Source organism: Pelodiscus sinensis, chromosome 14, assembly GCF_052426305.1.
Source record: "Pelodiscus sinensis isolate ZL-2025 chromosome 14, ASM5242630v1, whole genome shotgun sequence".
Lineage (NCBI taxonomy): Eukaryota > Metazoa > Chordata > Testudines > Trionychidae > Pelodiscus > Pelodiscus sinensis.
Genome location: NC_143065.1, coordinates 3,312,949 through 3,340,413, shown reverse-complemented (window position 1 = coordinate 3,340,413; position 27,465 = coordinate 3,312,949). Strand labels below are relative to the sequence as shown.

The following is a 27,465-nucleotide window of genomic DNA, read 5'->3' as shown; positions in this document are numbered from 1 at the left end:
CGCGGGGGCGGGGGCGGGAGCGGGAGCGGGAGGAGGGGGTGTCTGTCAGTTTCCTGAAGGGACCTAGTCTCGGTAGGTATGTCCCGCTGCCGGGGGGAGCTGGGCGGGCGGGGTCGGTAGTCGCTGGCTCTGTGGAGGGGGGTGCCCCCTTGAGGGGCGTCACGGAGTCGGGGGCGCTGGGGAACCGTTGGGCGGCGGCGTTTCTTGTTCACCCCCCTCCCCGAGCTGGGCCGGGCCGTGTGTGGCGCCCGGTGTCGAACCGGCCGCTCGGTAGCCGGGGCCGGGCGGCTTTGGGCAACGTCCGCAGTGCTTTGAGCGCGCTTTGGCCGCGGTGCGTTCGGCGCTTTCTGTGGGGCGCTGTCTCGGGAAGCCAGGGCTTGGCCGGGGAAGCGGCCTTCACAGGCTCAACGCGAAACCGCCGTCTGAAGCGGCGCTATCCAACGTAAACGGGCAAGCAACGATGGGACCGCGACCGGGAGACCAGTACTTAGGAGTCAGAGTCAGGAGTCCTGCTCAGTCCCGCTCTCCTTAGCATGTGTGGCTGAAACAGGCAGGAATCGCACTCTGAAATGGCGTGGGGTGTGTTCTTTCGTATTGTCAGCATCCCCTGGTCTTCCTGCTTCACGCCCTTCAGCTTTTATGACCGTAGCACCCTATCATGTGAGCAGATAAATTCCCTATTCCCAGAAGGTAGATGTTGAAAGAAGAGAACAGCTTCTTGTGGTTATCCTGCAGAAGAGACCAAACTTGTTAAATGGTCATCCTATATACCAAAGGATACAATTAATAAAAAATGAACAAATATGAAAAGGACAAATCACATTGCAGAACAGAAGGGGGATGCAGGGGGGTGGGAAGGGGGAGGAAGGAAGGTAAGTGTCTGTGAATTGCTGATATTAAAGGTAGGGAGAGTGGGATGTTTGTGAGTTAATGGTATTAGAGGTGATAATTGGGGAAACTGTCTTGGTAATGGGTGAGAAAGTTCAAAGACTTGTTAAGTCCTTGTTGGCAAGTCTTTAAAGTGCTACATTGTCCTGCAGTTTACTTGGTTAACTGGTTAAATTTAAATTTAACCAGTTACGCAATTAAAGGGGAGGCAGGTGGCTTGGCTAGAGTGTCCCTGCCCACAGCTTACCCTGCAGGGTTGGAACTGCCTGAAGAAGGCAGGGAACTGCTCCATCCCCCACCGTTTAACCATTCATGTCCCTAGTTGATTAGTCAATTATCCAATGAGCATATGCTTATTGGGTAGTCAAGTAGTGACTCGACTAGTCGCACCCACACCCCCTTGCTTCCTCTGTCAGAGAGACGGGGGCACTGCGTTGAGGACCACTGATCTAGTGCTTTGTCAGTATGTGTTTTTTCAAATGTTTTAAAATGTCTTGTCCACAGCTCTTCTCATCTAATCCCCTATATCAAAGATAGAAGGTTCTGGCTCACCAGGAGTCCATATTAGCTATTGAGACCCGATTGAGGATGGAAGGTGTTGAATTTAAGGAAGAGTGGCAAGATGAAGATTTTCCAAGGTGAGAGACTGTTTATCATTTCAATCACTCCCCTCCAGAAACAAAGGCTATCAACTGCAATATGCTTTGCACTTCAACCTGGGTCAGCAAGGCATTCATCTAGCCTCCTACAGCATATAAACACAAATATGTTTCTTGGGAAATATAGTCCACTCGCCCCTATGTCTGATGTTAATCTCTAATGTGAACTATTCACTCTGACTAGCAACATATTTTTTTTAGAACTGATTCTACTATAGTGTGGCTTAAAGGGTTTCAGAACTTAGGTCATGTATACACTCTAGGAAAAATAGACACTGCCAGCTTGATTTACCAGGTCTAATTAAGACTTATTAAATCAAACTCAAAGGGCACCCCCATCAACTGCTGCTGCTCCTGCGAGGAGTAAGGGAAGCTGACAAGTGCATTTGTCCCTTCGCTCTCCTTCTGTAGAGATGGCAGGGATACTCAAATCAAGGTACATTGACTCTAGATATGTAACTAGCATAGCTAGAGTTGCATATTTTGATTTGACCTTCCCCTTTAGTATAGTCCTAGCCTTAATGTATGAACTTGTCTCTTAGTGAGTATGGAAGGGCTCTTAGCCTTAGCAACTTGTAAGTAAGGAGAAATGTTAGTCTGTGAACTTCGCACACTCATGCAATGAGAACTATAACTAAAAGCTTTAAGGTAACTTTGCATAATTCTGAAGTGTTACATATTCTTACTAATGCTTTCAAAGATGAAAATGCCCAGTTCAAATGCATTGGTTGACAATTAAGTTGAAAATCAATTTTGGGATATTTATACTTTCAAGCTTTTGAAAATTCATTAAACGCTTCCAAAACACCCCAGAAAAACACCTGCATAAATTGTGCAGGAAGGAAGAAAGACTTCAGTATAAATCAGGTCAAACTTTGAGTTTGATCCTGGATATGGTAATAGAACTTCATTTGAAGCTTTCAGCTGTGCTTCAGAGTAAGTCAGTACATTTTTGTGAAATGTGTACTGTAAATATTTAAAGCTGCCAAGAAGGAAAAATGTATGCAGTGTTTGTTATAAACCTGTTATCTAAACTTCATCCAACTTGGCTCCTTTCCCTTTAATTGCTTTAGTACAGACTTGGCCTAAGACTTAAGGAAATCTTGTATTTCACTGAAGCTTCCAATTTTGTGTCTCATGTTTTTAGTAGTTGTGATTCAACTATTAAGTTAACACTTTCTGCATTATCTTAGTGTATTTTTTAAATTGCTTTTATGGAAACTAGAACTTTATGCAGTTTTAACATGATATAAGATTTATAAAGCACCATCTACCTAAACTATTTGGCTCTGAGACACCTTTTGTGCTTTATAATAAAACTAGCAGATGTACTCGTTGTTGCTTGAGTCTTTAATTTAAATAATTTGGGGGAGAAGAGGAATAAATGAAAAATAATACATTTCAATCTTTGAATTTTTAGAAATGAAGGCTGGAGTGAAGTTTTGGGGTGAGGCAGGGCAGGAGTGGGTGGTTTAGAGCAGAAAGAGGGGGTGCAGATGTTAAGGCAGGTTGGAGGTGCAGGACTTAGCGCAGGGGGCTCAGGACAGAGGGCTGGGAGGTGGAGGGGGAGTTTACCGGGGCCACCCATGATGGTGAGGGTGGCGTTGCAAGGGTAGGGTTTTCTCCCAGGTAGCCAGGGCAGCACTTACCTGATAGCGAGGTCTCCCGAATTGCTCCCCCACCCTCCATGGCCTGCAGGCTGTCTAGAGAGGAGCCAGGCTCCAGGAGCTGCTCCTCTGTGACCCTGCCTCTCCCTTCTCCCCCCTCCCCCATGGCCTGTGGGCTCTTCATGGGATGGGGGGGAGGGCAGGCTCCAGGTTTGGGGCAGGGGGGCAACTTACTCAGTCTGGAGACAGGCAAGATGGAGGAGCCCCAGCCCTGCTGGCCCCTCTTTTGGTACCACAGGTACCCCCAGTAGCCATTCTCAGTATTGCATCCCTATTCTGTGCCCCTCCCTTTTTGCATTCCTCCTCTTCCTGCCCCCTCCATTTCCATTTTATGGAAAACAGTCTGATTCCTAGCACTTCCTGTTTTCTGAGCACAACCATACCTTGGCCTTGGTTTAAGTTAGGGTAAGAAGAACTGCATACCAAATTTGGTGATCCTAGCTCTTACAGTTTAGGAGTTCTTGAACAAACCAACTCACAGACAGACAGATGCACTCAGATAGGTAGATAGAAGTTATGTTTACTTTTCTGATTTTGCTTAACTTCTAAAACATCATATTTTAATTATAAGAATATGAACAATTCAGGGCTTACATTAATAACAGGCAGTAACTACTGGTTTGGGATTTTATGTCTGTTAAGGCTCATGTGAAAACTACAAATCACTGTTCAGCCATGGTAATGCTCTGCTTGACTGATAGCTTGGATTAGACCACAAACATGTTCAATCCGATTCTAAACCCACAAGTTTGTTTGTTTGTTTGTTTGTTTATATAAAGTATATCTGTATGTGTGTTGGTCTAAACTTTATAAATTCGGGATGTTTCACTGAATTCTTTGCAAGTGTTTCTTGCAATAAGTGTCTCTTTCTGGACCAGGCCCCTACCAGAGGATGATAATGTTGAAGCAGATATACTAGCTGCAACTGGACATCAAGGTCAGCATGGTAAGAATCTCTTAACAGAGTAGAAAGTCTTGCGTAAGCAGTGCTTGAACTCTCATATTTGTGTTTGATGAATAAAATCTAAGTTTTTAGTCTAGATCAGGGTTTCCCAGCCTGTGGGTCGGGATCCAAATATGGGTCGCCATTACATTTCAAAAGGGTCGCCAAGTGGCTCCGCCGGTGGCTCTGCCCCTCCGCCTCCCCCTGTTTTTGAATTGCCTTGGGTCACCAAGTCTTCTTGAATTGTCAAAATGGATCCCCGTCTGGAAAATATGGGAACTGCTGGAGATGTCTGGGTTTACTATAATACATATTGGGCCTAGAAGGTGTTGTCTTCACTTCCACGGTAAACTCAGAGCTCAGTTAATACCCACTGAAAATGAATTATTCCATTCAGATCAGTGGTGGGCAACCTGCAGGCCACATATATGGCCCATTCTGCCTGCAGCCCGTGCACCTCCACTCCGCCCTCTTCCCCTGTGCCTCTTGCAAACTGGAGCCCTGCATGTACTTACTCCTTCCCCCTTCCTCCCAGCACTTTTGGAGCACCATGAATCATTTGATTCGCTCTCCATCCCTGCTCCTTTCCCACCCTCCCTGAGCTTGAGTGTCACAGATCAGCTGATTCACAGGGTTCAAGCCAAGGAGGGAGGAGGAGCAGGGACAGAGCATGAATCAGGTGATTCATGGTGCTCCAAAAGTGCTGGGAGGGAAAGAGGAATGTCCCATCTCTTCTCCTTCCTCTTCTTCTTAGCACTTTTGGAGTCTGTGAATCTGTTGATTAGTTGTGTACAAGCTCTAGGAGGGAAAGAGAAGTGTGAATCAGCCAATGTATGGCACTTCAAAAGTTCTGGGAGGGAGAAGAGTGAATGAGTGCAGGGCTACAGTGCCCCCAATGACCAAGAGGCTTAGGGACAGGGGGCAGAGAGGGGATAAGTGGGATGCCCACAAGTGGAATCCCAGTGGGCCACATGAAGTTTGCCGCCTACTGGATTTCAATCTTGTGGTCCACTGAGATGAGGGCCACTTAGCTGTTCATGATGGCCCACCATTCTTAAATTTGTAGTAGACCAATAAAGATGAACTACTCTGTCAATTTTAAATTCTAATCAGGTTCTACTGCACAATGTAGCTGTTCTTCCTCTTAGTCTCATTTCAATGTTGACTTCACTGGATGCTAAATTTGAAGATGTCGGAGGAGAGCGGGAATACAGCTACTTAAAAAACCACACATTGATTTGCATTGCTTATTTCTTAACATTTTCCTGCTTACATTGAGGTTTCCTGGACTATGACAGTCTGCTTTAGTATTGGCATTTCTAGTGCTGGATCAGTTATTTTATTTCATTCCCTGCTTTCAACGGATGTCAGTTATGCAAGTATTTTTCTTGACTTTTTGAAGCAAGTTAAGCATTCATCTGCCTAGTCTCTAACCTTCCATCTTTCTTTAATCTGTGAGCTATTAGCCATTGTATTATGTTCATATGAAGATTTTTCAAAGGTGAAAATGTATTTAACTATTAATATAGTAACCGTTTTGTTACATATAATAGAAGAAAATAGCAGTTAATACAACAGATCACATTAAACTAGTCTTTCACATATGCAGTTTCAGTACTGTTGTACACTTATGTCATGTATTATGTAAACACAGTTTATTATATACATTCTCTTAAGTATCCTGTATTCCTTGGCCAATTAAGAATTTAGGAGTGTTAGTGAGCAGTATCGATGACTCGCTTCCCCCCTTGCTGCTTCTATGAGAGGCAGTGGGGGAAGGGCGGACAGGAGCCGGTGCTGGGGGGAGCCTACTTAAAAGCTAGTTTCCCCCAGCACCGTCTCTGTGGTGCCGCCCTGCTCCTCCCTCCTCCCCCCTCCTGCTGCATCTATCAGAGGCAACGGAGAGGGGGATAAGGGAGGCTGCTGCTGCCAAGCTTTGTGGGGAGCTGCTCCTCCTCCCTCCAACCCCCCGCTCACAGCACTCCCTGTTGTGGTGGATAGGGCTTTCCACCACATACAGGCTGCTGGACTCCGTACGAGCTTGGACCAAGCAGTCCTGGATCGTGCTGGTCCGAGATGCTGCGGCTCTGCATTTGAAATGCAGAGCTGCAGCGTGGGTGGCTCCCAGAGCCAGCATGACCCAGGAGTGAGTTTATGGCTCCAGCCAGCTCTGCAGAGGAGTCCTTATTGACTAATTCTGTAGAGTAGTCTATACAAATTGCATCGATTACACGATTAGCCAGATAACTGCAATTAACACCCCTAGTGTTGAGTACTGTTGTTTTTCTGTCTGTGGTTGTGGCTTTAAAAAAGAGGTGGGGGGGGGGGGGGGAAGAAGTATTGTAATATGAGAAATATTATGATTATATTATCAGAGTAGATGAGGTTATCTCTTTTATTGGCTGGTGGAAAGTACAAGCTTTGATCTACACAGAGCTCATTAGGCTTGCTTCTTTCCTCAGACCTACAGAAGAGCTCTATGTAGCTCAAAAGTTTGTACCTTCCACCAACAGAAGTTGCACCAATAAAAGATATTGCCTGATATACCTTATCTCTCTCATGTCAACAGCTGCAGCATCACTGCATATACTGAAAGACTTATGTGTACACTAGTAGGCATAGTTAAGGAACTTTCTATAACCTTAGCATATGAAATTCTAGACTTCCAAACATTGAATTTTGTAATCTTAAAGTTCTGTTGATGATTAATTTTTGGGAGAGGTATTTGGAATGTTGTTTGTGAGGTGATGAGCATTAATAAGACTTCTTTTGTCTAAGCAGCAACTGTTTTTTCAAATAGTCATAATCTACAAATTAAGTAACCTGGCTTTTCTTTTACTCCCAAATGCATTAGAAGTGAATGGAAACAAAGTTAGGAAGAAATTAATGGCTCCAGATATTAGCTTAACACTGGATCACAGCGAGGAATCTGTGTTGTCTGATGACTTAGATGAGAGTGGGGAGATCGATTTGGATGATGTAGAGACTCCTTCCGAGAACAGTAATGAATTTGAATGGGAAGGTAAGCCTTTATTTCTTCCTTCTCATATTTCAGTAGATGTTGTCTGTTATGCTCAGGTCCATAGTATTTCATTTGGGTGAGAGGCTGAGCTAGAAGACTAAAAGAATCAAATGTGCAGAATGAGAATTAGTAGATTACAAGAATCAGAAGTTCAGAGATGGAAAGCGGGCTACTAAAAATCATTAGACACTTAAAGCAGGGGTGGCCAACCCGTGGCTCTCGAGCCACATGCGGCTCTTTGCTCAAAACAATGCAGGTCTTGATAGTTCTGAGCCGTATGCCCAGACTGCTCACAGCCAGCTGCTCTGTGCCCACATCCCAGTGCCTGGATGGAGACACACGTGGCGACGGTTCTAGTGAGACCCAGGCATTAAGTTGGGAGAGGGTGGGGATGCCTGGCTCTGGGGGCAGGGAGGAGGATTGGGTTAGAGCAGGAAGGCTAGGAATGCCTGGCTTTGGGGGAGAGGAGGGGCCATTGGGTTAGAGCAGGGGGCTGGGGGTGCCTCGTTCTGGGCGAGAGGAGAAGGATTGGGTTAGAGCAGGGGGTGCTGAAGCACCTTAAACTCCAAGTCTTCATGGATTCAGTATAAGGCAGCCACCACAGATGTCATATTTAAATTCCAGGGCAAAAAAGAATCAGCAACTACCTGGTTTACAATGTTTCTTCAAAAAAAAATAAAAAAAAAAATCAAAGGCTATTGTTTGCCAGGCTGAAGCAATTAGTCTGAGTTATAAGTCTCTTCCTTATTGTTTTTGAACCTCTCATATTTGCAGTCTGGGACAGACCTGAATTTTTAGAACTATTAAAAAAAAGCCCAAAACTTCATAAGTTTTTTTTAAAAAAAACAAAGAAACAAGGAAACCTTACCAGAGATCAACAAGATGGAGTGAAACAGGAACTTGAAATTGTGCTAATTTACTACTTAGTTCAGTTTAATTTTAAAAAACTTACAGGACATATTAGGGCAGTAGCGTTAAATTTAAAATACATGGTGGGGATGCTTTTTTTAGTGAGAGAATATTACTGTATTTTTAAAGGGTTTGTTTGTTTGTTTTCATTTGATGTTTGTTCCTTGTCAAGTTCTCTGAAGATCTATGGACTGGCTGTGAATTTTTTAAATGACTAGAGACTTTTTTTATTGGTTTTTGTCTGAAATGTTCTGTATTGTTGTTTTTATCACTACATTTTGTGTACTATATCTATAGATATATAAAAATAAATATATAATGTGAGGCTTTGTGCTCCATCCACAGCTATTTTGGTTCTTCGTCTCTAACTGGTTGGCCACCCCTGACTTAAAGGGAAAAAAATGAATTGTGAAAAATGGGCACTATGGATTTATAAAGACTGTTGGCCAGAATAGCAAAAAATTAATTTCCTGATCCTAGTCTGATTCCTGTAGGTGAAACTTTATGCCTGTACTAATCTCCATTAATTCAGTGGGGCTTTGCATTGGTGCAGAAATCCACATGTAAACATCAGACTGTAGGAATGAGACCTTATGGATAAATTAAAGAGTATCTGTCTAGAATCCTTCCGACATTGGGACTCTCTTACAATTTATACCAAAGTTGACAACTATATTTCAGTATTCTGAAAATGTTTCTTCTTTCTATAAGCATGTACTTCACATTTTAAATACATAATTCTTGAAAGGAAGCGTGCTGCTATTCTAATAGATATGTCGTAGATGTACAATTACATATTGTACTGTAAGAAATCAGTTCATTCTTACTTTAATTCAGAAGCATTCTTAATACGCAACAGAGTAGAGGAGGAAGGAAAGACTAGGAAATATTTTAAACAACCTTTTACATAAATAAATTAAGCTAAATGTATTAGAAGTGAGTGAATAGAGAAAATATAAATGTAAGTATGAGGTGGGCTTGCCATATTTTACTGTCTTAGGGAATATGGTTTGGTATTTATGGATAATTTTAAAACATGATTCAGGAAATATTCCAGTTAAATTGTTACAAAAAGATGCTGAAAAGGGTTTCTGTCTTTTCTTTCTTTAATGCGGCTGTCTTCATTTTCCTGGAAGGATAGTTTCCATTAACAGCTTTGTCTTGGAAACAGACAACTAACATGCAGTAGGTTTTTCTCACCTTTGGTAAGGTCTGTGCAACTAAAATTCAAAGAATCATGATTTTATTTAAGAAATCTTTTTGAAGATTGCGCTTAGCATACATTTCAATTATTTTGAACATCTGCATTAGCTTTAATTTCTACCAGCTTTATCTGCATGTCTGCTTACCAGCTATTATCATTGTATTAAATTATGCTTCACCATGTAAATCTCTGATCAAACAAAACATGATCATTGAAGTTAACCACTTCATATCTAATTTGGCAGCATTTATGGTAACAAATGTTTAAAAGTGTATGTACTTTCCCAGAAAGGCCCTCTACATACCCAAAAATGTAAATGGTCAGTCACTTCCATATAAAATACAGCCAAGAGGAGAGGTTTCTTCATGTAAATGTCAAATCTAATATTTATCAGCATACTGTATAGACTGACTTCTAATATGGTGTCTTCTAGTGATTAAAACTAAGTCATCTATTTCTGGCTGGTGAAATAGAAAATTATAATAATCCAAACTGAGTGAAGTGGTTAATTTGCAATCTGATTAGGATTGTGATACTGAACATTAGCATGCATAATAGGTATATTTTACTGTTGACAGATGATCTTCCAAAACCAAAAACTACTGAAGTCATTAGAAAAGGTTCGCTTCCTGAATACACTGCTGCAGAAGAGAGAGATGATGGGCGACGCTGGCGTATGTTCAGGATTGGAGAACAGGATCACAGGGTGGACATGAAGGCAATTGAACCCTATAAAAAAGTTATCAGTCATGGAGGTAAGGATTAATGACCTGAGCTGAGAGAGGGGCCCTACAAATTGATACTCAACAGAGTCGGGAGGCGGGGACAGACAAAAGTAGTAAGGTTTAAAAATTGAGGAACCTCCATATCTTCCACATCATGAATTGCAGTTTTATTTTGGGGTGTTGGCTTAAAAGAAAGCAATCATAGTCTTGATAAAGATAATTCTGTACCTTTTTTTAGCTAGTGAAAACTAAAACGGTACAACAAATGAGTGGTAAATGTTAAAATAAATTAAAAACATCAGGACACAAGGAAAATGTTTAACTGTTCTGGATTGAACATATGCTCTAGTTACAGACTAGTTACTGGCGTTTCAGTATGTAGATTGCCAATTGTATTACAGTAGTTTTAAAAAAAATAAATATAGGTTTGGGTGCTACAGCAGCCTTTGTAAACTTCCTAACAACTTTTGGGGGGGGGGGGGGGGAGGGGGGGAGGAATAGCTCAGTGGTTTGAGCATCAGCCTGCTAAATCCAAAGTTGTGAGTTCAGTCCTTGAGGGGGCCATCTAGGGATCTGAGGCAAATCTGTCAGGATCAGTATTTCATACTGCCACAAGGGCAGGGAACTAGGTTCAATGACTTGTCAAGGTTCCTTCAAGCTCTATGAGATAGGTATATAGCTCCATAAACTTTGGTTTTATAGTCATGGTCTTCCGCTGTTATATATATGTAAAAATCCATTAGAAGGGAAACTGACTACTTCCAAATGCTGTCAAATACATAAATTAAACATACCAATAGAAGTTATAGAACATCTTTCATTATAGTAATTTTTAGCTATCCAAGTAACGGTAAGTAAAATACTCAAAATTATTTAAAACCAGTGGTGTCTTTTTAGCCTTTCTGCACCTCCATTATTTCGTCTGTAAAGCATTTTGAAGTAGATGATGGAGAAAGCACAGTAAGTGCAGTGTTTACTACTTTAAGATTTGATTAATATAATTAGACGTCTTCATTATTTTTACTGTATTGGTATTAATCGTTTTGCTTCCTTCTAGGTTATTATGGTGATGGGTTAAATGCCATTGTTGTGTTTACTGTTTGCTTTATGCCTGAAAGCAGTCAGCCTAACTACAGATATTTAATGGATAATCTGTTTAAGTAAGTATTCTTTTTGCCATTAAGAACTGTCCATAAATGAAGTAGATGATCAAGGGCTACTGGTGTCTCTGCTTTTTACATGAAATTTTATGTTGAGGAAACACCAAAATAATCTAGTTGTGACTTTTTTTCCTGTAGACTTCAAGCCTTTATCAAAATATTTTTTCATTTGCACATTAACCATCTCTCTATAGTTTTTCATTTTAAAGCTTTCTCCTTACTTGTTGTTACAGATACGTTATTGGCACTTTAGAACTGTTAGTAGCAGAGAACTATATTATAGTTTACTTAAATGGTGCTACGACACGGAGAAAAATGCCAAGTTTAGGCTGGCTCAGGAAATGTTACCAGCAAATTGATAGAAGGTAAGATTAAATTTTACTACAGCATCTAGACATCTTTTTACATCACCTTTCTTTCATTATTTGTAATTTGTGGAAATTGCTAATTAGCATATTGTGAATTGAATCCTGAAACAATTGTCCTGTTTCGTTTTTGAGTGATTTAGGCTCTGAAACCCCAATGCAGAAATACTGCTGGAAAGTGTTGTTTAATTTCAAATGAAATGCTTGTCAGTATTCTTTCCACTAATCATAAAATTGCCCTGTGAATTACTATTGAATAAGGGCTTCACAGTGTATTGTATGGTCTTATTTAAAGTTACCTTCCTGAATAGTCTTGCAGGAAAGTTGTGACATCACTTGAACAGGTCAGTATCAACTGTAAAAGAAAAGCTGATTTAGAATGAAAAAGTACTTGCAAATCTCTTGCACAGCTGTAAAAAGAGCCAGTAAAAAAAGCTTCTTTCCAGCTCTACTTTTCCTATGAGTGTCTACAGTAAAAGTCTAAAGAGATCCCATTAGTGGAGCTTGCAGTTAGATTGCATTTATCCCGTGGAGGCTGCACAAGTGGGGTGGAGGAGAATTCTATGGATCTGAAATTTCTTATTTAACTTATCTGAAAGGTAGATATGCAACTCTGTAATACTGGGTGGGTATAAGATGCAAAAATATTGAGGCAGCTGCTGTTAGCAGTCCATTTCCCCCAAAACACATTGGCAATGGTCTCAGATAAGTTATAACAGTCCTTTTTTCCACTATCTTCCCTTTATTTTCCTTTATCTCATTTACTATCCAGACACCTATTTCCCAATAGGACTTCACTCTTACCTCTCTTGGAGAAAGGTTGTTAAAATGTGTGGAAGAATGAGTTAGCCATATTGATCCTTGAGACATACCAGTAACACTTGGCAAAAATCTCTTAATTGGGTAACTTATTTTTAGTTCTGTCTCCTCACAATCTGATTCTCAAATGATCTATTCATGACAAATATTACCAAAACCAGGTTACGTTGCTTTAGTCAACTCTAGTAGACAAGGAGTTGACAATAGAGACTCTTTTAACTGGAGTTTATTCATTAGCTTATGACACAGAGAAATAGCACTTGTACAATAATTGAACCATTGTACTTTTATATTAAAAATGCATTTTTTATTCATTTTGTTCCTTAACACTGGTGTTCAATACTTGAATTCTTTAGGTTAAGGAAAAACCTGAAATCGTTAATAATAGTTCATCCTTCTTGGTTTATCAGAACACTTCTGGCCGTCACAAAACCTTTTATTAGGTAATATTCTGGAAATTACTTCATTTAAAGAAAGTAAAAATGTATTAGCACTTTACATTTCTGAAAGTAATACTAAATATTTAAAGATGTACTCAACAATTACGTAATTATTCTTTGTTTGTTCTTCTGCAGCTCAAAATTCAGCCAAAAAATTAGATATGTCTTTACTCTGGCAGAACTCACTGAACTCATCCCCATGGAATACGTTGGCATACCAGAATGCATAAAACAGTATGTTTTATTATTCTTCCATGCTAAGGTGTGATTGGTGCAGAGCACAATTGAGAACTTGTCAGTTTTTCAACATGTCTGTAAATCAGCATTAATCAAAACAGTGGTACTCTTGCCCTGACTTTCCCTTAGAGTTGTGATTGTGTTGACTTCTGCTTCTCATGGTGCCCAGCATAATGGTACTCAAAACATTGCGGTGAAACAATACTTAGCTCTGGTTTATATAATTGCTCAATTATACTTATGATTCCACAAGATTAGTTCATGCTCCGATCATAATGAAAGATTAGTTGATACTCAGGCCTCTCTGAAATTATTAAAATTCACTTGCTAGTGTGAGAAATGCTCATCTTGCAGGTACTTCAATGTAGCACTCACACCAAAGTATTTGAGAAGTTGCAGACAGAACAAAAACAAAATAGGTTAAGCAATCAAATAGATCACAAACAAATAAGGAATCCCTTTGACTATAAATGTAAGCCTAAAAGTCCTTAGAGAGGAGCAGATTTAAGAGCTTTTTTTTAAAAGTGGGGATAGATGAAATAAGAGATGTTAAAGAGGATGCATTCTAAACCATATGGTTCATTACACCAAGAGCACATCTGCCTTCAAGCTTGAGGTATGACGGTAGAATTTTTTTTAAACTAGGCTATATGTTACTTTGTGAGCCTCAACAGTACAAGGCTCACAAAGTAGAGCTGATGCATGTGGAGCAACAGTTTAGGATCCAAAGAATCAATAGTGACCTTTTGAAGTTGATCTACTACTTCATAGGCAATTGGCTTACAGAATCCATAGTAGTAAGGTTATGATGTTGGTCACAAGGCATGTGTTGGTGTTGAAAGGCTGACATGAGGATAAATGTCCAGCTGGTTCAAATTGCAAAACAGAACATCTTGTAACATGCAGAATGTGGCTTTTTGTTGAATATGCACAATTGGCACAAGCCTGTATATCTGGCATACTCTATAGGGCCTGTTCCCTTCAAAGCACGGGATTTGGAGGTGGTAGGTAGAGATTGTGACATGAACAGTCTTATGTTATCCCAAGGTTGAAAAGACACCCTTGATGCAGCCTGCTGCAATATTGATCAAGCATTGATCTTCTGCAGAGACCAAGCTCAGGGCAAAAGTATATGCCAGAACATTTTGGCGCATTGCTGTGTTGGAGAATATGGCATTTTGAGTTGTACTTCAAAAATAGGGGTGTCAGTTTCTGGATTTTGAGATGAGACCAAAATGGACTAAATTTACTATGGTTACCACATAGCAACCAAATCTCTGAAAGCTCTGCATTTTAATTTAAGCTAATATTATAAGGTATATATTAACGTTATGCTCTAAATAACTGTACTAGTTTCAAGACTTGATATTCTATTTCCATGAAGAACTTTGAGTTTGATTGTCCTTCATATCTTGTACTTACTGAAATCAAACTTTTCCCCACTAAGGTATGAAGAAGAAAAGTTTAGAAAGAAACACAGAAGGTATATATATACACACAGACACACCTTATTTAAGGATGCATCTAAACAAGTCCATTTGCACTGCACATACTAACTCTTTTCAGATTGGTTGGCTTGCAGACAGGAACAAGCATTTGTAAATATAAACATGCACTAATCATTTATCTTGAGTTTTGATGTTATGGTAAATGTAACTTGTAAGAGTTCCACATAGAAATGTACCCAAGGATGGGTTTGTAATCTGTCAATATTTCATTACGTCAGAGGTGTTTTTATTAAGGGGATGTGTTGACTTTGAGCTACATAGTCAAAAAGTCATATGCATTTTTGAACCAGCTTGAACAAATTAAGTTTATTATTAAAAATATGTACTGTAATTTCTAGATGCTTCTTACAAATTTCAGGATTTAGCATTACTATCTTGCTTTGTTCAGTTTTCACTAATTTCAAGATACCTAACTTGCACAGCCCATAAATTAGTTTATATTTTGCTCAATGCTGTTTGTATTTGCAATGCCTAGATTCCTTGCTAATAAATATTGGATTTTCTGTATGCTGAAACTTAATGGCTTATAACAATTCAAGCAATTCCTATATCTGATAAAAATACTTAAAACATATCAGTAATCACCATTCAGTCTTTCTACCAATAACCTCACTAAAACTCTGTTTCTAACTTTAAACTTTATTCTGAGCATTCCTACTGCTATATGCATAACAAACTGTTTAGGGAGAAGTCACTTTCTATAAAACATGTCATTATATAGGAAGATAGAAAAAATAAAATGCATTGAGAATTAACTTGTCAGAAATAACTTTTCCCATATGGCTTTTACTAGCTCTTATAAAAACTGAAGCAAAAAGCTAGTGGAAAAGTTTAAAACTGTTAGCCTGTACAAATAAGCTTTAATTCTGCAATAAGGTAGCTGAGGTTTAAAAAAAAAAAAAAAAAAAAAAAAAACAGTACCAACTCCCAGAAAATTCAGTTACAGTTCTCACAGCAACTCTGACTTGTTACACCTTGTTAATGTCTCATATTTTGACTGTGTTTGGACTCCAAGGAAACATTTGTTATGGGTTGCAGTGGATATAGAATTGAGCATTGAGAAGGAATATATCCACTTGAAATTTCAAATCTTAGGTACAACAAACAGAGTACTTTCCCTTTCTAGTGTTGCTATGTGAAAATCTGATTATAGTGGGGTATAATTGGGGGAAAAAACAGATCTTAGTTACTTTATTGACAACATAGGTGCTTTCCTATATAGTGTCATAATATTCTTAGGAGTTAACTGTAAAAACAGTAATTAACAATACTTTAGACATCATTGTAGAGCCTTGTGGTTTAAGTTGCCATATCCCTTGATACTTGATGTACAGTGATTTTTTTCCTTTGGGAATTACTCAACTCATTAAAATACAATCCGAGATCATATATACATGCTTTACTCTGCTATTGCCTTGAGAAGTGGTGTGACATACTGCACAGATACTGCTGTGTAGCTTCTAAACCATATATTCTTCAGATTTCAGTGTTTTAGATACTTAAACAGCCAAACCAAACTTTAACTGAAGTGACTTTTTCCCAAAAAAATCATTTTTGGCACAGAATAATCAGCTGAAATAGTAACTTAAAATATGAAATGCATGCAAATATGGCTGACTTAGATATTATTGGTATTACTGCCATAGCATTGGAGCTGTGGACCTTTTTTACTGAATTCACCATGAACTATATCAACACCAGAGAACAGTCTTAGTCAGTTAAACCATTTGTGATGCAAAAGCTAAAGAGAGGGAACTGTCTTCCTCCTTACTCAGTTTATTAAGTTCAATAAATATATACAATAAAAGCCCTCGTGAAAAAGTAATTGATTATGTAAAATGAGGGGATGTGCCCGGTGCTGCTTGGGTCCATAATTCAGGAATTCCATCAAGTGTGTTTTTCTTCATCCCTATAAACTTTTATCATTTTTTACTGTTTTAACAAAAAAAAGTCTATAGTCAGTTTGGTTTCCAATAACATTTTCTTCTATATTTCAAACTTTAAGCTTTGGTTTAGTTCTGCTAAAACAGAGTACTACTCCAGATTTCTCAGTTTCTCTTTTCTGTAAGGTTTATTGAGTAGCAATCCTATTTTTCTGGCTCATTTTGGATCCATCTGTTTCAACATTTGCTCAGTTGCCTCAATTTTGAGTACTGTGCTTGTTTTGGTGATTGTCTCATTTGTATAATTTTATGAGAAGCAAATCCCATTCTAGGCATATCCCATTTTCCTGGCACAACCAAACCCTTAACTGCTTTAAGTTATAAGGGGAAGCTATAACCCCAAATTTGGTGATCCTAGTTCTTACTGTTTAGGAGTAGTTGATCAGACAGGCAATCTCTAAAATATATACTAAAGTAAAATATATACTTGAAAGTAGGAATAAGAGATCCTCCGGAATAGGGCTTTATTCCGGAGGATCGCGCCAGTCTGGACGCTCTTTTCCGGCTTTTCCCCAAGCCGGAAAAAAAGCGACGGCCATGTTTATTTAAATCCCGCGGGGGATATTTAAATCCCCGCAGATTTCCCTATTCCAAAGTTCTAAAATAGCATGCCTCTTCTGAAGAAGGGGCCAGTGTAGACCTAGCCAAACTGAAGCAATTGAGCCATTAGATTAAGCCAAAAGTTGTGTTCCATGTCTTTGGGTATTTTAGGCAATGCATACATCATTTCTTATATGTTGGTTTATTTCTGGAATCTCTACCTTTATTGCAATAATTTTAGCATACAGTTTAGTACAGGTAAATTAACTTTGGAGAGGTGATTGTTGCAACAGAAGTTACCAAAAAAGGTTTGATACTATTTAGCTACTAGTCTGCAGAGATGGAAAAACACATGCATCTCAGAAGTGTTGAGCAGCCATCTTTAGGCACGCACACATTTGACTTTTGGTTTGAGTATTTGAAGTTCAGATTTGGTTTTAACCTGTTCCCCATTTGTCAACATCCTGATGAATTTTGCCTGGTTGACACGGAGTCCCAGAATTGGCTACAAGCCAGATTGGATTCCAGCCCTGCAAACAATTTTTTGCACAGAAGTAGTCTCACTGAAGAGTTGAGTTGATATGTGAAGTTAAGCATGTGTTTGCAGTATTTGGGTCTAGAATTCTAAATCAATTGGTAGGTTCTTCTTAAACTAGCTAGGAATGTTGTAAATGCAAGCATAAATACTGACACTAACCACATATATCCAAAAACTAAATTAGAAGGAATAATATTTGTTCATAGTACAGGATTTTAATTTTGCTTGTAATAAGTGTAAAGCATTTAGTGCCTACATGGCATTTTTACTCCATAGACAGGGCAGTGATGGAGCAGGATTGGACTTGATGACCTCTCGAGGTCCCTTCTAATTCTATGATTCTATAAAGCTCAAAGGAAAGCTGTGTCTGGACTAGAAAAAGTATTAGGTATTTACTAGCCAGAGAACTAAGTGTACTAAGCTCAGGCAACATGAAGGATGAATGCCTCCGTGCACCAAACGTGTCGGTAGACTGGCCTGATGAGATGCCAATAACTCTGTCCTATTTTGGGGAACAGAGAGGACATTATGGTTCTCTTTTGTGGGTCTCTGGCTGATGGATTTAAAAACTGTTGTCCTTTTTAGCTGCTTGGAAGGAACTTTCTCATCCTCCAACTTCAGAGCCTCTTGGCTGATGGAGAGTAAGAAGGGTGTTTTTGCTACTCTACTTTTTCCCAAGCCTTTTTTAGTCACTTTCCTGTAAGTACTTTCACTGTTCCTATCTTTCCCTAGCTACAGCATAGTGAAACTGACAGTTTTCTTGTCAGTTTCTCAACTGCTGTTTAGAATCCTCTAGGCAGAAACTTACCTGAGTTCTGTTTATCCTCATTCTGCTTTTTGGGAATGTCATGAGAAACAGTAAACTGAAGCTGTCCGCATGCTTAGCAGGACAGCATGTGTATCAGTTAACATTTAAGAGGTTCTCCTATCAGCCATAAAAGCCAGAAATTTCTTTAAAAATAAATCTTAAATCATTGACTTAATCAACTGGTGACTGCAGAAATCTAAGCAAGAGGATGCATAGTAGGTCAGGAGCATTTCCCTTCGCCCTTTCCCACACACAACAACAAACAAAAACCACATAACTAATCATTATCTTCATCTTGCATAGTGAAAGCTAACAGGAATGGAAATTAAATGTTTTACCCAAAGAATCAGTGCTCAGAGCCAGGACTAGAATCTGTACAGAACCATGTTCAGTGCACTGACTAAACCATACTCATCCTAGCTGAACAGCATGCATTTTACTTGAGTGACTCTAAAGTGGCATGTGATACTGTACATATGCACAGACTAAATTAAAAATATGGAATGCATTGTTTGCATCTAACTCTATATAGTAACTAATTGAATACAATATTTCAAAATAGCAAGGATCTGTATACAGTGCAAGTTATTTCTACTAATTGTTTAGAAAACAATTCAGTTCAACTTTAGAAATATATGTGGTAATGGAAATGGTGAGTTCTGTTACATTCACGCTGTTCTTTCAGCTTAATATTTAATACAGATGTTCCAAAAAATTGTTTATGGTTTATTTTTCCAAAATAAACTGCATTCTGTTCTTAAAATGGCCTTTTTTTATTCCATGCCTTACAGGCTTACATGTTAGTGACACTTTGAATAAATGAAAGAGCAATCTGCTTTTCTTGCAATATGCGAAATTTTGTTTCATTTTCCTAATATTTCTTCCAAATACCAGATCTGTTTCTGCTTGAAAACACTTTTTGAACACCTTTAAAATCTATATTTTTAGGTTGCAATAATAAGGTGGATCTTTAACATTTTGCTTTGACTGAACTACTTCACTGATGTTTGTTTTTAACAGTTGAATGATATTTACTAAAAACTTTTGCTATATAAAACCTTTAATTCTCCTATTAAGATCAGCTTTTTATCTAATATAGAAAGTAAATGATTACTCAATTTGTGGTTTATATGCTAACTTTTTTTTATTACACAGAATTGACCAAGAGCTTAATGGAAAACAAGAACAGAAAAGTGAACAGTAAGACTGAAGACTCTGCTGGTGGAATGATGCATTTTTTTCATTTACAATGCATTCATTAGTCTTTATTATATAATGTTATAAAAGGTGCCTTGATATATCTCTGAACTTGTACACAGGGGACTGTTGTCTACTGTATTGGTTTGAAATTCTTGACTCTAATAGCTCCTTTACCATGTAATCATTTTCTACTGCTAAAGTCAAAGAACCTTATGTTTATAAGGAGGTATTCTTGCAATTATCTAAATGATGCATGTTCAGTACAATATTTATATACCTAAATGTTAAAGGAAAGAGATAATATATTTTTATGACTTTTTGAACAATGTTTTATTATGTGTCCCTGCAGAATGAATTCTTTTGCAGGTAGACAAGGCCATAAATGCTGTCATTGTTTTGTAAAGTGCATGACTGTTTTTTGCTGTAAATAGTTAAATACATTTCCTGAAAGATTTCAAAACCTAATGTTTTTAGATGGCAGTGTTCATGTAGTGCACATTTGAGACAACTGAAGATAACCATTTTTGTTCATGTGTCTAATACAAGTAGAACTCATTTTCACTCGTAGAATGAGCTTGAGCTTTGGTTTCTTCCATATTTTTGGGGAAAAAAAGAATTGTAGCTCTGAACTTTCACTTCTTGTTCACCACCTTTTAACCTAGTTAAGCCACACTGGAGACTAACTAGTTCACGTTACTAATAACAAACTTTTCACCATTAGATGATTAGTTTAAATTCTGCTCAGGTGCTTAGTAGATAATCGCTGTCTAGTGAGTGATCAGTGTGAAATTACATCAATCCAGTTACTTTTGGGTGAGTGTCAGTTGGCACTAACTGTAACTCTGTTCAGTCTCAGCAGATGCATAAAGAATTGCATGGGCATAGACCTTTCAGCCATAAAAGTTGCCCATTCAGGTCAACATCGAAGTACCCTAGAAAGGAGGTGTGGATAGTCTTGCACTGCCTTTACTTTGTAGATGGAGATGTTCTATCTCCAGTGCTATTGGGCGCTTCTCACAAGCACTAAATTCACTTTAAAGAATGCAATGAGTCTTTTTCCACATGTGGTTATTCAAGACGTAGCCACAAGTTTTCACTTGGTGTTCTTGGGCACAAAAATTGATTTTTTCTATTAGCATAGCTAAATTATACTATGTTCTGGGCATATCATGTAAGGAAATATGTAAGTCTTTTAAAATTTACTATTTGGTAATCGTCTATTTTGCCAGGTGTGTGAAATAAATCCAGGTTGGAAGTATAAACATTTAAATGACATTGAAACAAATATTTTCACTTCTGTTTTTACTGCAGTGTTCACTGCTTTTGTCGTAATTAGGGTTGCCAGATACTTTCACAAAAAATCCTGAACATGAAGGAAAAAAGTTGAGCAAAAAAAAAGGGGGGGAGGGTTAACCAAAGTTGTTGAGCTCCTCCTGCCCCTCCCCAAAAAAGTCACTGCATCTTTAAATCAACACGCTTACTTGCTCCACCCGCCCCTGCCAGACATGGCAGGGAAAGAATGTCTGGTATTTTACATGTCCAGTATTTTCTGGGTTTTTTTTGTTGTTGTTTTTTAACGGACAGAGGCCACAAATACCGGACTGTCCAGGCGAAAACCGGACACCTGGCAACCCTAGTCATAATCACAAAACCAAAAATCCTCATCTGATATTCTTTCTAAATAGTATATTTTTGGAAATATCAGTAGTATCTCTCAGTTCTTACACACAATCAAAATAAATCCAGTATACTTACAAAAGGTAGGTTTCAACAAGATGGTTACACCTCAGTTAGGTATAGCACTCATAGGCTAATCATACAACTGTGATTACTATCCTTTCAATCCTTTCAGACTCCTCACTATGTCTAATCAACTATGATAGGTGCAGTATCAGCTAATTCTGATGTCAAGATCAGGGCTGTCTGCCTCTGAACTGCAGGGATCTGTTTAACACATGCTTCAAGGAATCCTTCTCAAGGCCTGCTGTCCTAATCAAAATATGTATCTGACTCCATCATCAGTTTGTGTAGATTTAATGTGCTGTGTCTTCTGTCTAAATAGGCAACCTTATCTTCAAGTTGCCCTATATGCATTTTTGTAAGGCTCCTGTCTTGGTCCGAAAGCAAAGAACATATATGAAGATACTTTCTTCTGAAGCTAGGATCTGATGGGTGACCTTGAGCTAGTCACTTCAACTTACCTCCATTTCCCCACTTGTAAAATGGATAAGATATTGACCTTTGTTGTAAAGGACTTTGGTATCTACAAACACTGCTACATAAATGCTTGGTGCTGTCACTTCTATTCCTCATTCTATGTATCAAATAATGTCAACTTCATCTTATTGGCTGAAACCTGTGTACTTCTCTAGCCTAGCAAAACAAATGAGTAAAATTCCAATACTGGCCAAGTGCAAAGTCTGTATAGGCATGCAGATCTGGAAATCTTTTGATTTCATTTTTCTAGCCTTTAAGCTGAATATATTCTGCTCTACCTGAAGAAGTAGAGGTCATCCTCTCATTTCAAGTATTTTTCTTCAGATAAAGATGCTCTCTACCAAAAGAAATTTCTTTTAGAAGTGGGATCCAACAGTTGACTTGGATTGATGCATTGTGATGACACAATTAAATCAATCTCAGATTATTGAAAGATGTCATTTGTTATAAGTAGTGAACACAATAGCTAAAGATTGTTCTATTTAAAGCAAGTTGGTAGAATTTTTACGAGACATTTTATTCCATTCTTTCTCCATCTTCTTCATTGCTTCCTTTTTTTCCCCCCACACTTGCTTCTCCTTTACTCTTACCTCCTACAAGTTGATGACAATAATCTTAAACAAACAGAACGTGTTTTGTGGAATTCTAGGTTCTACTGTATTTTGTAGTCGACATGCTCAGTAATTGCAAAAGGTGGGACTTCTGCTTCTTGATGATTAAAGGAAGTGTGTGGAGCTTTTTTTTTTTTGCTTGCTTTTTGACATTTAAAAAGGTTTCATCTTTGCTATTTTTCTGACAGATTCTCTAAACTGGAGCATTAATTGGTTTGTGATAGCAGAGATGCAAAGAAAGTGAAATTTGAGTAGATGCTGAAAAAGGGTCTTTTTATACAACCCAAATAAAATAATTTTCTCACAGTAACTTAAATGTAGGCATGTAAATGCTTAACCACTTAACTGGTAAGCTTCACCCGTTAACAGTTCCGGGGGGCTAAAACAGCTCCCTGCCTACCCTAGCCAGGGGGATGTTTCAGCTCTGGCAGGGCCTGCTAGAGCAGCCCCTGTCAGTGGCTGGCCCAGCCTCCTCCCCTCGTCCCCCACCACTGGCTCCCCAGGAGCGGGGTCAGAGACCGCTCCAGAGCCCCATAGCGAAACCTCCCACCTGGGAGCGGGGCTGGCAGCAACAGGCTCTGCAGTGCATATAGCTGTGTAACTGCTATATGTTACTTCTTTTAAAATAAATTTTTACATCCCTACTTAAATGCCTTATAAATGCCATGAGAAACTTTTAAGACTCAGATCTCCCATACCCAACACACGTAAGGATTTCAAAGCTAAAAACGTCTGTTTAATTTGAACTGCCAAATTTCATTTAAAAGGAAAGACTTTACTCATCAGTACTTAGAGACGGGGGAGTTGTATCATGCATTTTAGTGGTAAGCTATAAATATTACTATATTGATCAATGTTCCCTCTAATATTGATCAATGTTCCCTCTAATTATTTCCATCCATGTGAGGATTTTTTTCCACATGTGTGGAATAAATGATGTGCACTAAGGCATGTATAAAAGTTCACCACCTGTAGAAACTAAAAACCTAGACGTGGGCGCACTGATAAACTGCTGGACAGCATTTGAATCACTTCTGTGTAGATGCAGAAGCGCACTGCTTACAGGGAACACTACTCTTGATTTAATCACAGTTAACTCATGCGATTAAATAAAATTAATCATGATTAAAATTGTGATTAATCATGTCTTTAATCTTACTGTTATGCTATAATAGAATACAAATTGAAGTGTATTAAATAATTTAGAGGTTTTCTACCTTTTCAAATACATGGATTTCAATTATACAATACAAAGCTTTGTATTGTTAAAAATGATTGCACTGTAAAAATGATTAAAAACAGTATTTTTCAGTTCACCTAACATGCATACTGTAGTGCAATCTTTCTGTAATTTAAAAATTTAATTGAACATACCTGCATTTGAAAGGAAAAGAAAACTTAAGACCCTACAAGTCCACTCAGGTTTTACTTGTGCTGCCAGTTGCTAAGACAAACCATTTGTTCACAAGGAAGCATGCTCCCTGCTTCTTATTTGTAATTTCACCTGAAAGTGAACAGGCATTCATGTAACACTTTTGTACCTGTCATTATGAGCCAGATATACTAAACATATGTATGCCCCTTCATGCTTCAGCCATGATTCCAGAGGATATGCTTTGATGATGATGATGCTTGTTTAAAAAAAATAGGGAGTACTTCAAAGCTGTAGTGCTGCACAAGTGACCCTGGCTCAGATGTGCGGTGCTTCCCCTTTGAACATCGCGTGGAGCCCAGGTTCAGCTGGAGACTCCCCAGCTGATCCCAGGCTTCACGCAGCATTTCCACGGAATCCACGATCAACTGGAGAGACCCAAGCTGACCAAAGAGGAATGTTGAAGTGCCTATCGACCAGTTGATGGAAATTCTGTCGACTACTCGACTAGTAAACTAACCGATATTTAACATCCTTAGTCTGCACAGGGAGCAGTTTTTAAACTGGCTCCCCTTGTAGACCAGCTCCCACCTGCCACCCAGTACTGCTGCCTGTGATAGAGAGGCAGCAGCGTGGGGTATCGGGGCTCTCCGGGAGTGGGGGTTGGGAGCACACTGGCTGGCTGTCATGTAACAGATAAGATTTCATGCGGTTACATGGCTATTCAATTACACTGTATCTAACATCCCTGATGCAAACACGCCTGTTCTCGCTTTCAGGTGATATTGTAAACAAGAGTCAGGCAACATTATCTCCCCTAACTTCAACTTTAATGATCAAAAGATTGCACAAAAGTACTTGTATGAGGTGAATTGAAAAATATTATTTCTTTTGTTTTTACAATGCGAGTATTTGTAATCGCAAATATAAATGAGCACTGTACACTTTGAAGTTTGATTTGAAATTGATATATTTGAAACTACAGAAAGCATTCCAAAATATTTAAATGGTGGCAGTCTCATAGTTTGAAAGCATGATTGTGTGATTAATCATGATTAATAGGCTGTCAGTTAAAAATTAAACACTAGTCTCAACTCATTTTCCAGCAGCTGGCTCTGTCTGTATCAACAAAACACCAATATTTGCTGAGAACAGCAAGCTGATGTCAAATAATTCTGATGGTTTAAACTTTTAGTAATTCTTAACTTTTAAAGACTATATAAGTCATTTATCAGTGATGGAATTAAAAGATGACAAACTTTATTGAAAATTATAATAGGAAAGATGTAGAACTAAGACTTCAACTTTTTGAACCAGCATTCCCACCCACTTGCTTCATGTCTGATGATTTACTGATAGACTTGGATGTGTGTTGTCTTGTAATGTGAATTTTTCCTTTAGCAGGAGATGGAGGAATACTTTTCTATGATGTGGTTTCTGTGCTCTGTTAAGAGGCATATAGGCATTGAAAGTATCTTCGACATTGGATAACTTGGGATGCCATGCTCAATGAATGTCTAGAATATAAACAAGTGATGGTGAAATGTCAGCAACTTTATTTTGCTGTCAATGTGGTTGAAGTATAGGTGGTCTCTTTTGGGCAGATGACCAATTGTGATGGATGCATAAAGTGACTTCAGCTCCTAAATTGTTGAGTAATTGAAAATCAATGGGATTTTAGGTTCCTATGTCATCTGGGCACTTATAAAAATTTTATCTATATAGTAAGGAAAAGTTTGTAGCTGATTTTCCATTGGAAGAGTGGTAGTAATGTATTGAATGGTGGTGAGGTATGAAGATGTTGAGTAGACTGTTTAGCACTGACACAATCAACATTTGAAATCTTGATCATGAAGCACCAGGGTTTATAAAAAGTTCCTTTTTTAAACTTGGAACTTAACTGGTCCAAACTCTTACCTGCAGTGTTAATTAAAAAATAATGTATCTTGTATTCACTAGGGATGTGAACATGTAGCTTGGGCTCATTGGTTAATCCTAAAGGTTACACACGCTTCTCCCTGCCCCTGCTGTCTCTGTATCCAAAGTAGCAGGGGCAGGGAGGTGGGAGCCAGCTTTTAAATTGGCTCCCCCAAGCATCAGCTCCCGTGAAGCTGCCTGACCCCTTTCTTCCCCCTGCTGCCAGAGCAGTCAGCAGTCAGTGCACATGGGGAGCTGACTTTTAAGCTGGCACCCCACATGAACCAGCTCCTGTGGAGCCATCTGCTCCCCAGGCTGGCTCTGATTCAAAGGCCATGGGAGGCGCATGCCACCTCCTGCAGAGCTGCCTATGACCCCCCCCTCCCCCACACACACACATACACACACACGCTGCTGCCTCTGACACAGAAGCAGGGGGAAGACGCAGGAAACTTCACAAGAGCTAGCTCCCGCAAGCTGCCCCATGTGTAAATGTATAATTGCTGTAAATTTCAGTGGTTACACATTTACAAACTTAAATGCATTTTAACATCCCTAGTATTCACAGCCTTAAACTCCTTCCTGACATTTTTGGCCTGTGATTTCCCTTTGTTTTCAGTGATCAAGGGAAAGAGATGTTACCTTGTTTTGTGGAATTCTGTATGGCAGACTATACATTCTAGACAGCTAATTAGTAAATCCCTGATGCTTACTACAATTGAACAAGTGTCAGCAAACCCATCTGTGCCAACTGAGTGTTAGACTTTACAAGATTAGTGATGTTAGCAAATTTCAAAATTTGCTACAGATTTCTGAAACTTTTTAAAAGTTTCATTTTCACTAAGACTAGATCAGACAAATTTGGCTGTGTGTGTGTGTGTGTGTGTGTGTGTGTGTGTGTAATTTGGCTGTGTGTGTGTGTGTGTGTGTGTGTGTGTGTGTGTGTTTATATAATCATGTCAAAGGTTCTGGCTCCCCAAATTAGGAAAGCTCACATTTAGCCAAATGTTTTGGCCAGTTAACTTCCAGTTTGCTGGAAAACCTAGTAAGAAATAGCATATGAGTTTTGAATGGGATTTCTAGGAAACTAAAAGGAGAGGGGAGAATGTGATTTTTAAACTATTCTCTTTAAGCTTTATAGAGTCACAACAGCAGATTCATACTCAAGGATATAACTCTTCCTCAATTTCAGATTAATATCTCTTTCATTCTTTGGGAGTTTTGTTTAGCATTTATTCCGCTTTTTGAAAATGTCTTAAAGTAGTGACCACATGTTTAAAAAAACCCCACACTTTAACATCCCCATTGGGCACTACTGCTCTATAATCCTTAAAGAATGGTCACCTTTCCAAAGCCATATGTGACAAGCTTCTGACACTTGAAAATTTATGCTGTAACTTTGCCTAAAGTACTGAGTCACCTATATTTAATCCTAACTTTGTAGATTCTCAATTAATTACTAAAGCAACATCTTCATCTGGAGTACCATTCCTAGTCCCAGAAGTAGCTGCATTATTTCTCTTCTGCCCCGTTAATTTCAACTGGTTTCAGGAAAGTACTCCTTTCACCTACCCTTAGACTGTCCCCTTTTCAAGTGAAGCAATGTTCTTCCCTCTTTTCTTTAACTTTACAATTTGTTGTCATGAAGGAATGGGCAAACAGCTTGTATTTCTGAATGTCACCTAGCTCTTGTTGGAATCTCCGAATCCTTGTTTTTATTTTGATAAAATAACAGGATAAATGGGAAAATTCAATAAATGTTTTTGAAATATA

General features: G+C 38.8%; 1 protein-coding gene across 5 annotated transcripts; it reads left to right on the top strand.

The window, feature by feature from the left end:
* Positions 1-5: 5 nt before the first annotated feature.
* Positions 6-27,465, top strand: BNIP2 (BCL2 interacting protein 2). Of its 5 annotated transcripts, none has more exons than XM_089781888.1 (11): positions 6-72; positions 1,393-1,526; positions 4,093-4,151; positions 7,012-7,179; positions 9,871-10,047; positions 11,075-11,177; positions 11,411-11,542; positions 12,718-12,804; positions 12,937-13,035; positions 14,486-14,521; positions 19,531-27,465. In XM_089781888.1, exons 2-11 carry the CDS (start codon positions 1,477-1,479, stop codon positions 19,577-19,579), a joined length of 960 nt encoding a protein of 319 aa, XP_089638014.1. In that variant the 5' UTR covers positions 6-72; positions 1,393-1,476; the 3' UTR covers positions 19,580-27,465. The 5 variants fall into 5 exon arrangements, with proteins under 5 accessions (XP_089638014.1, XP_075753807.1, XP_089638016.1 ...); XM_075897692.2 differs by having other exon boundaries at positions 4,093-4,160; XM_089781890.1 differs by lacking the exon at positions 12,718-12,804 and having other exon boundaries at positions 4,093-4,160.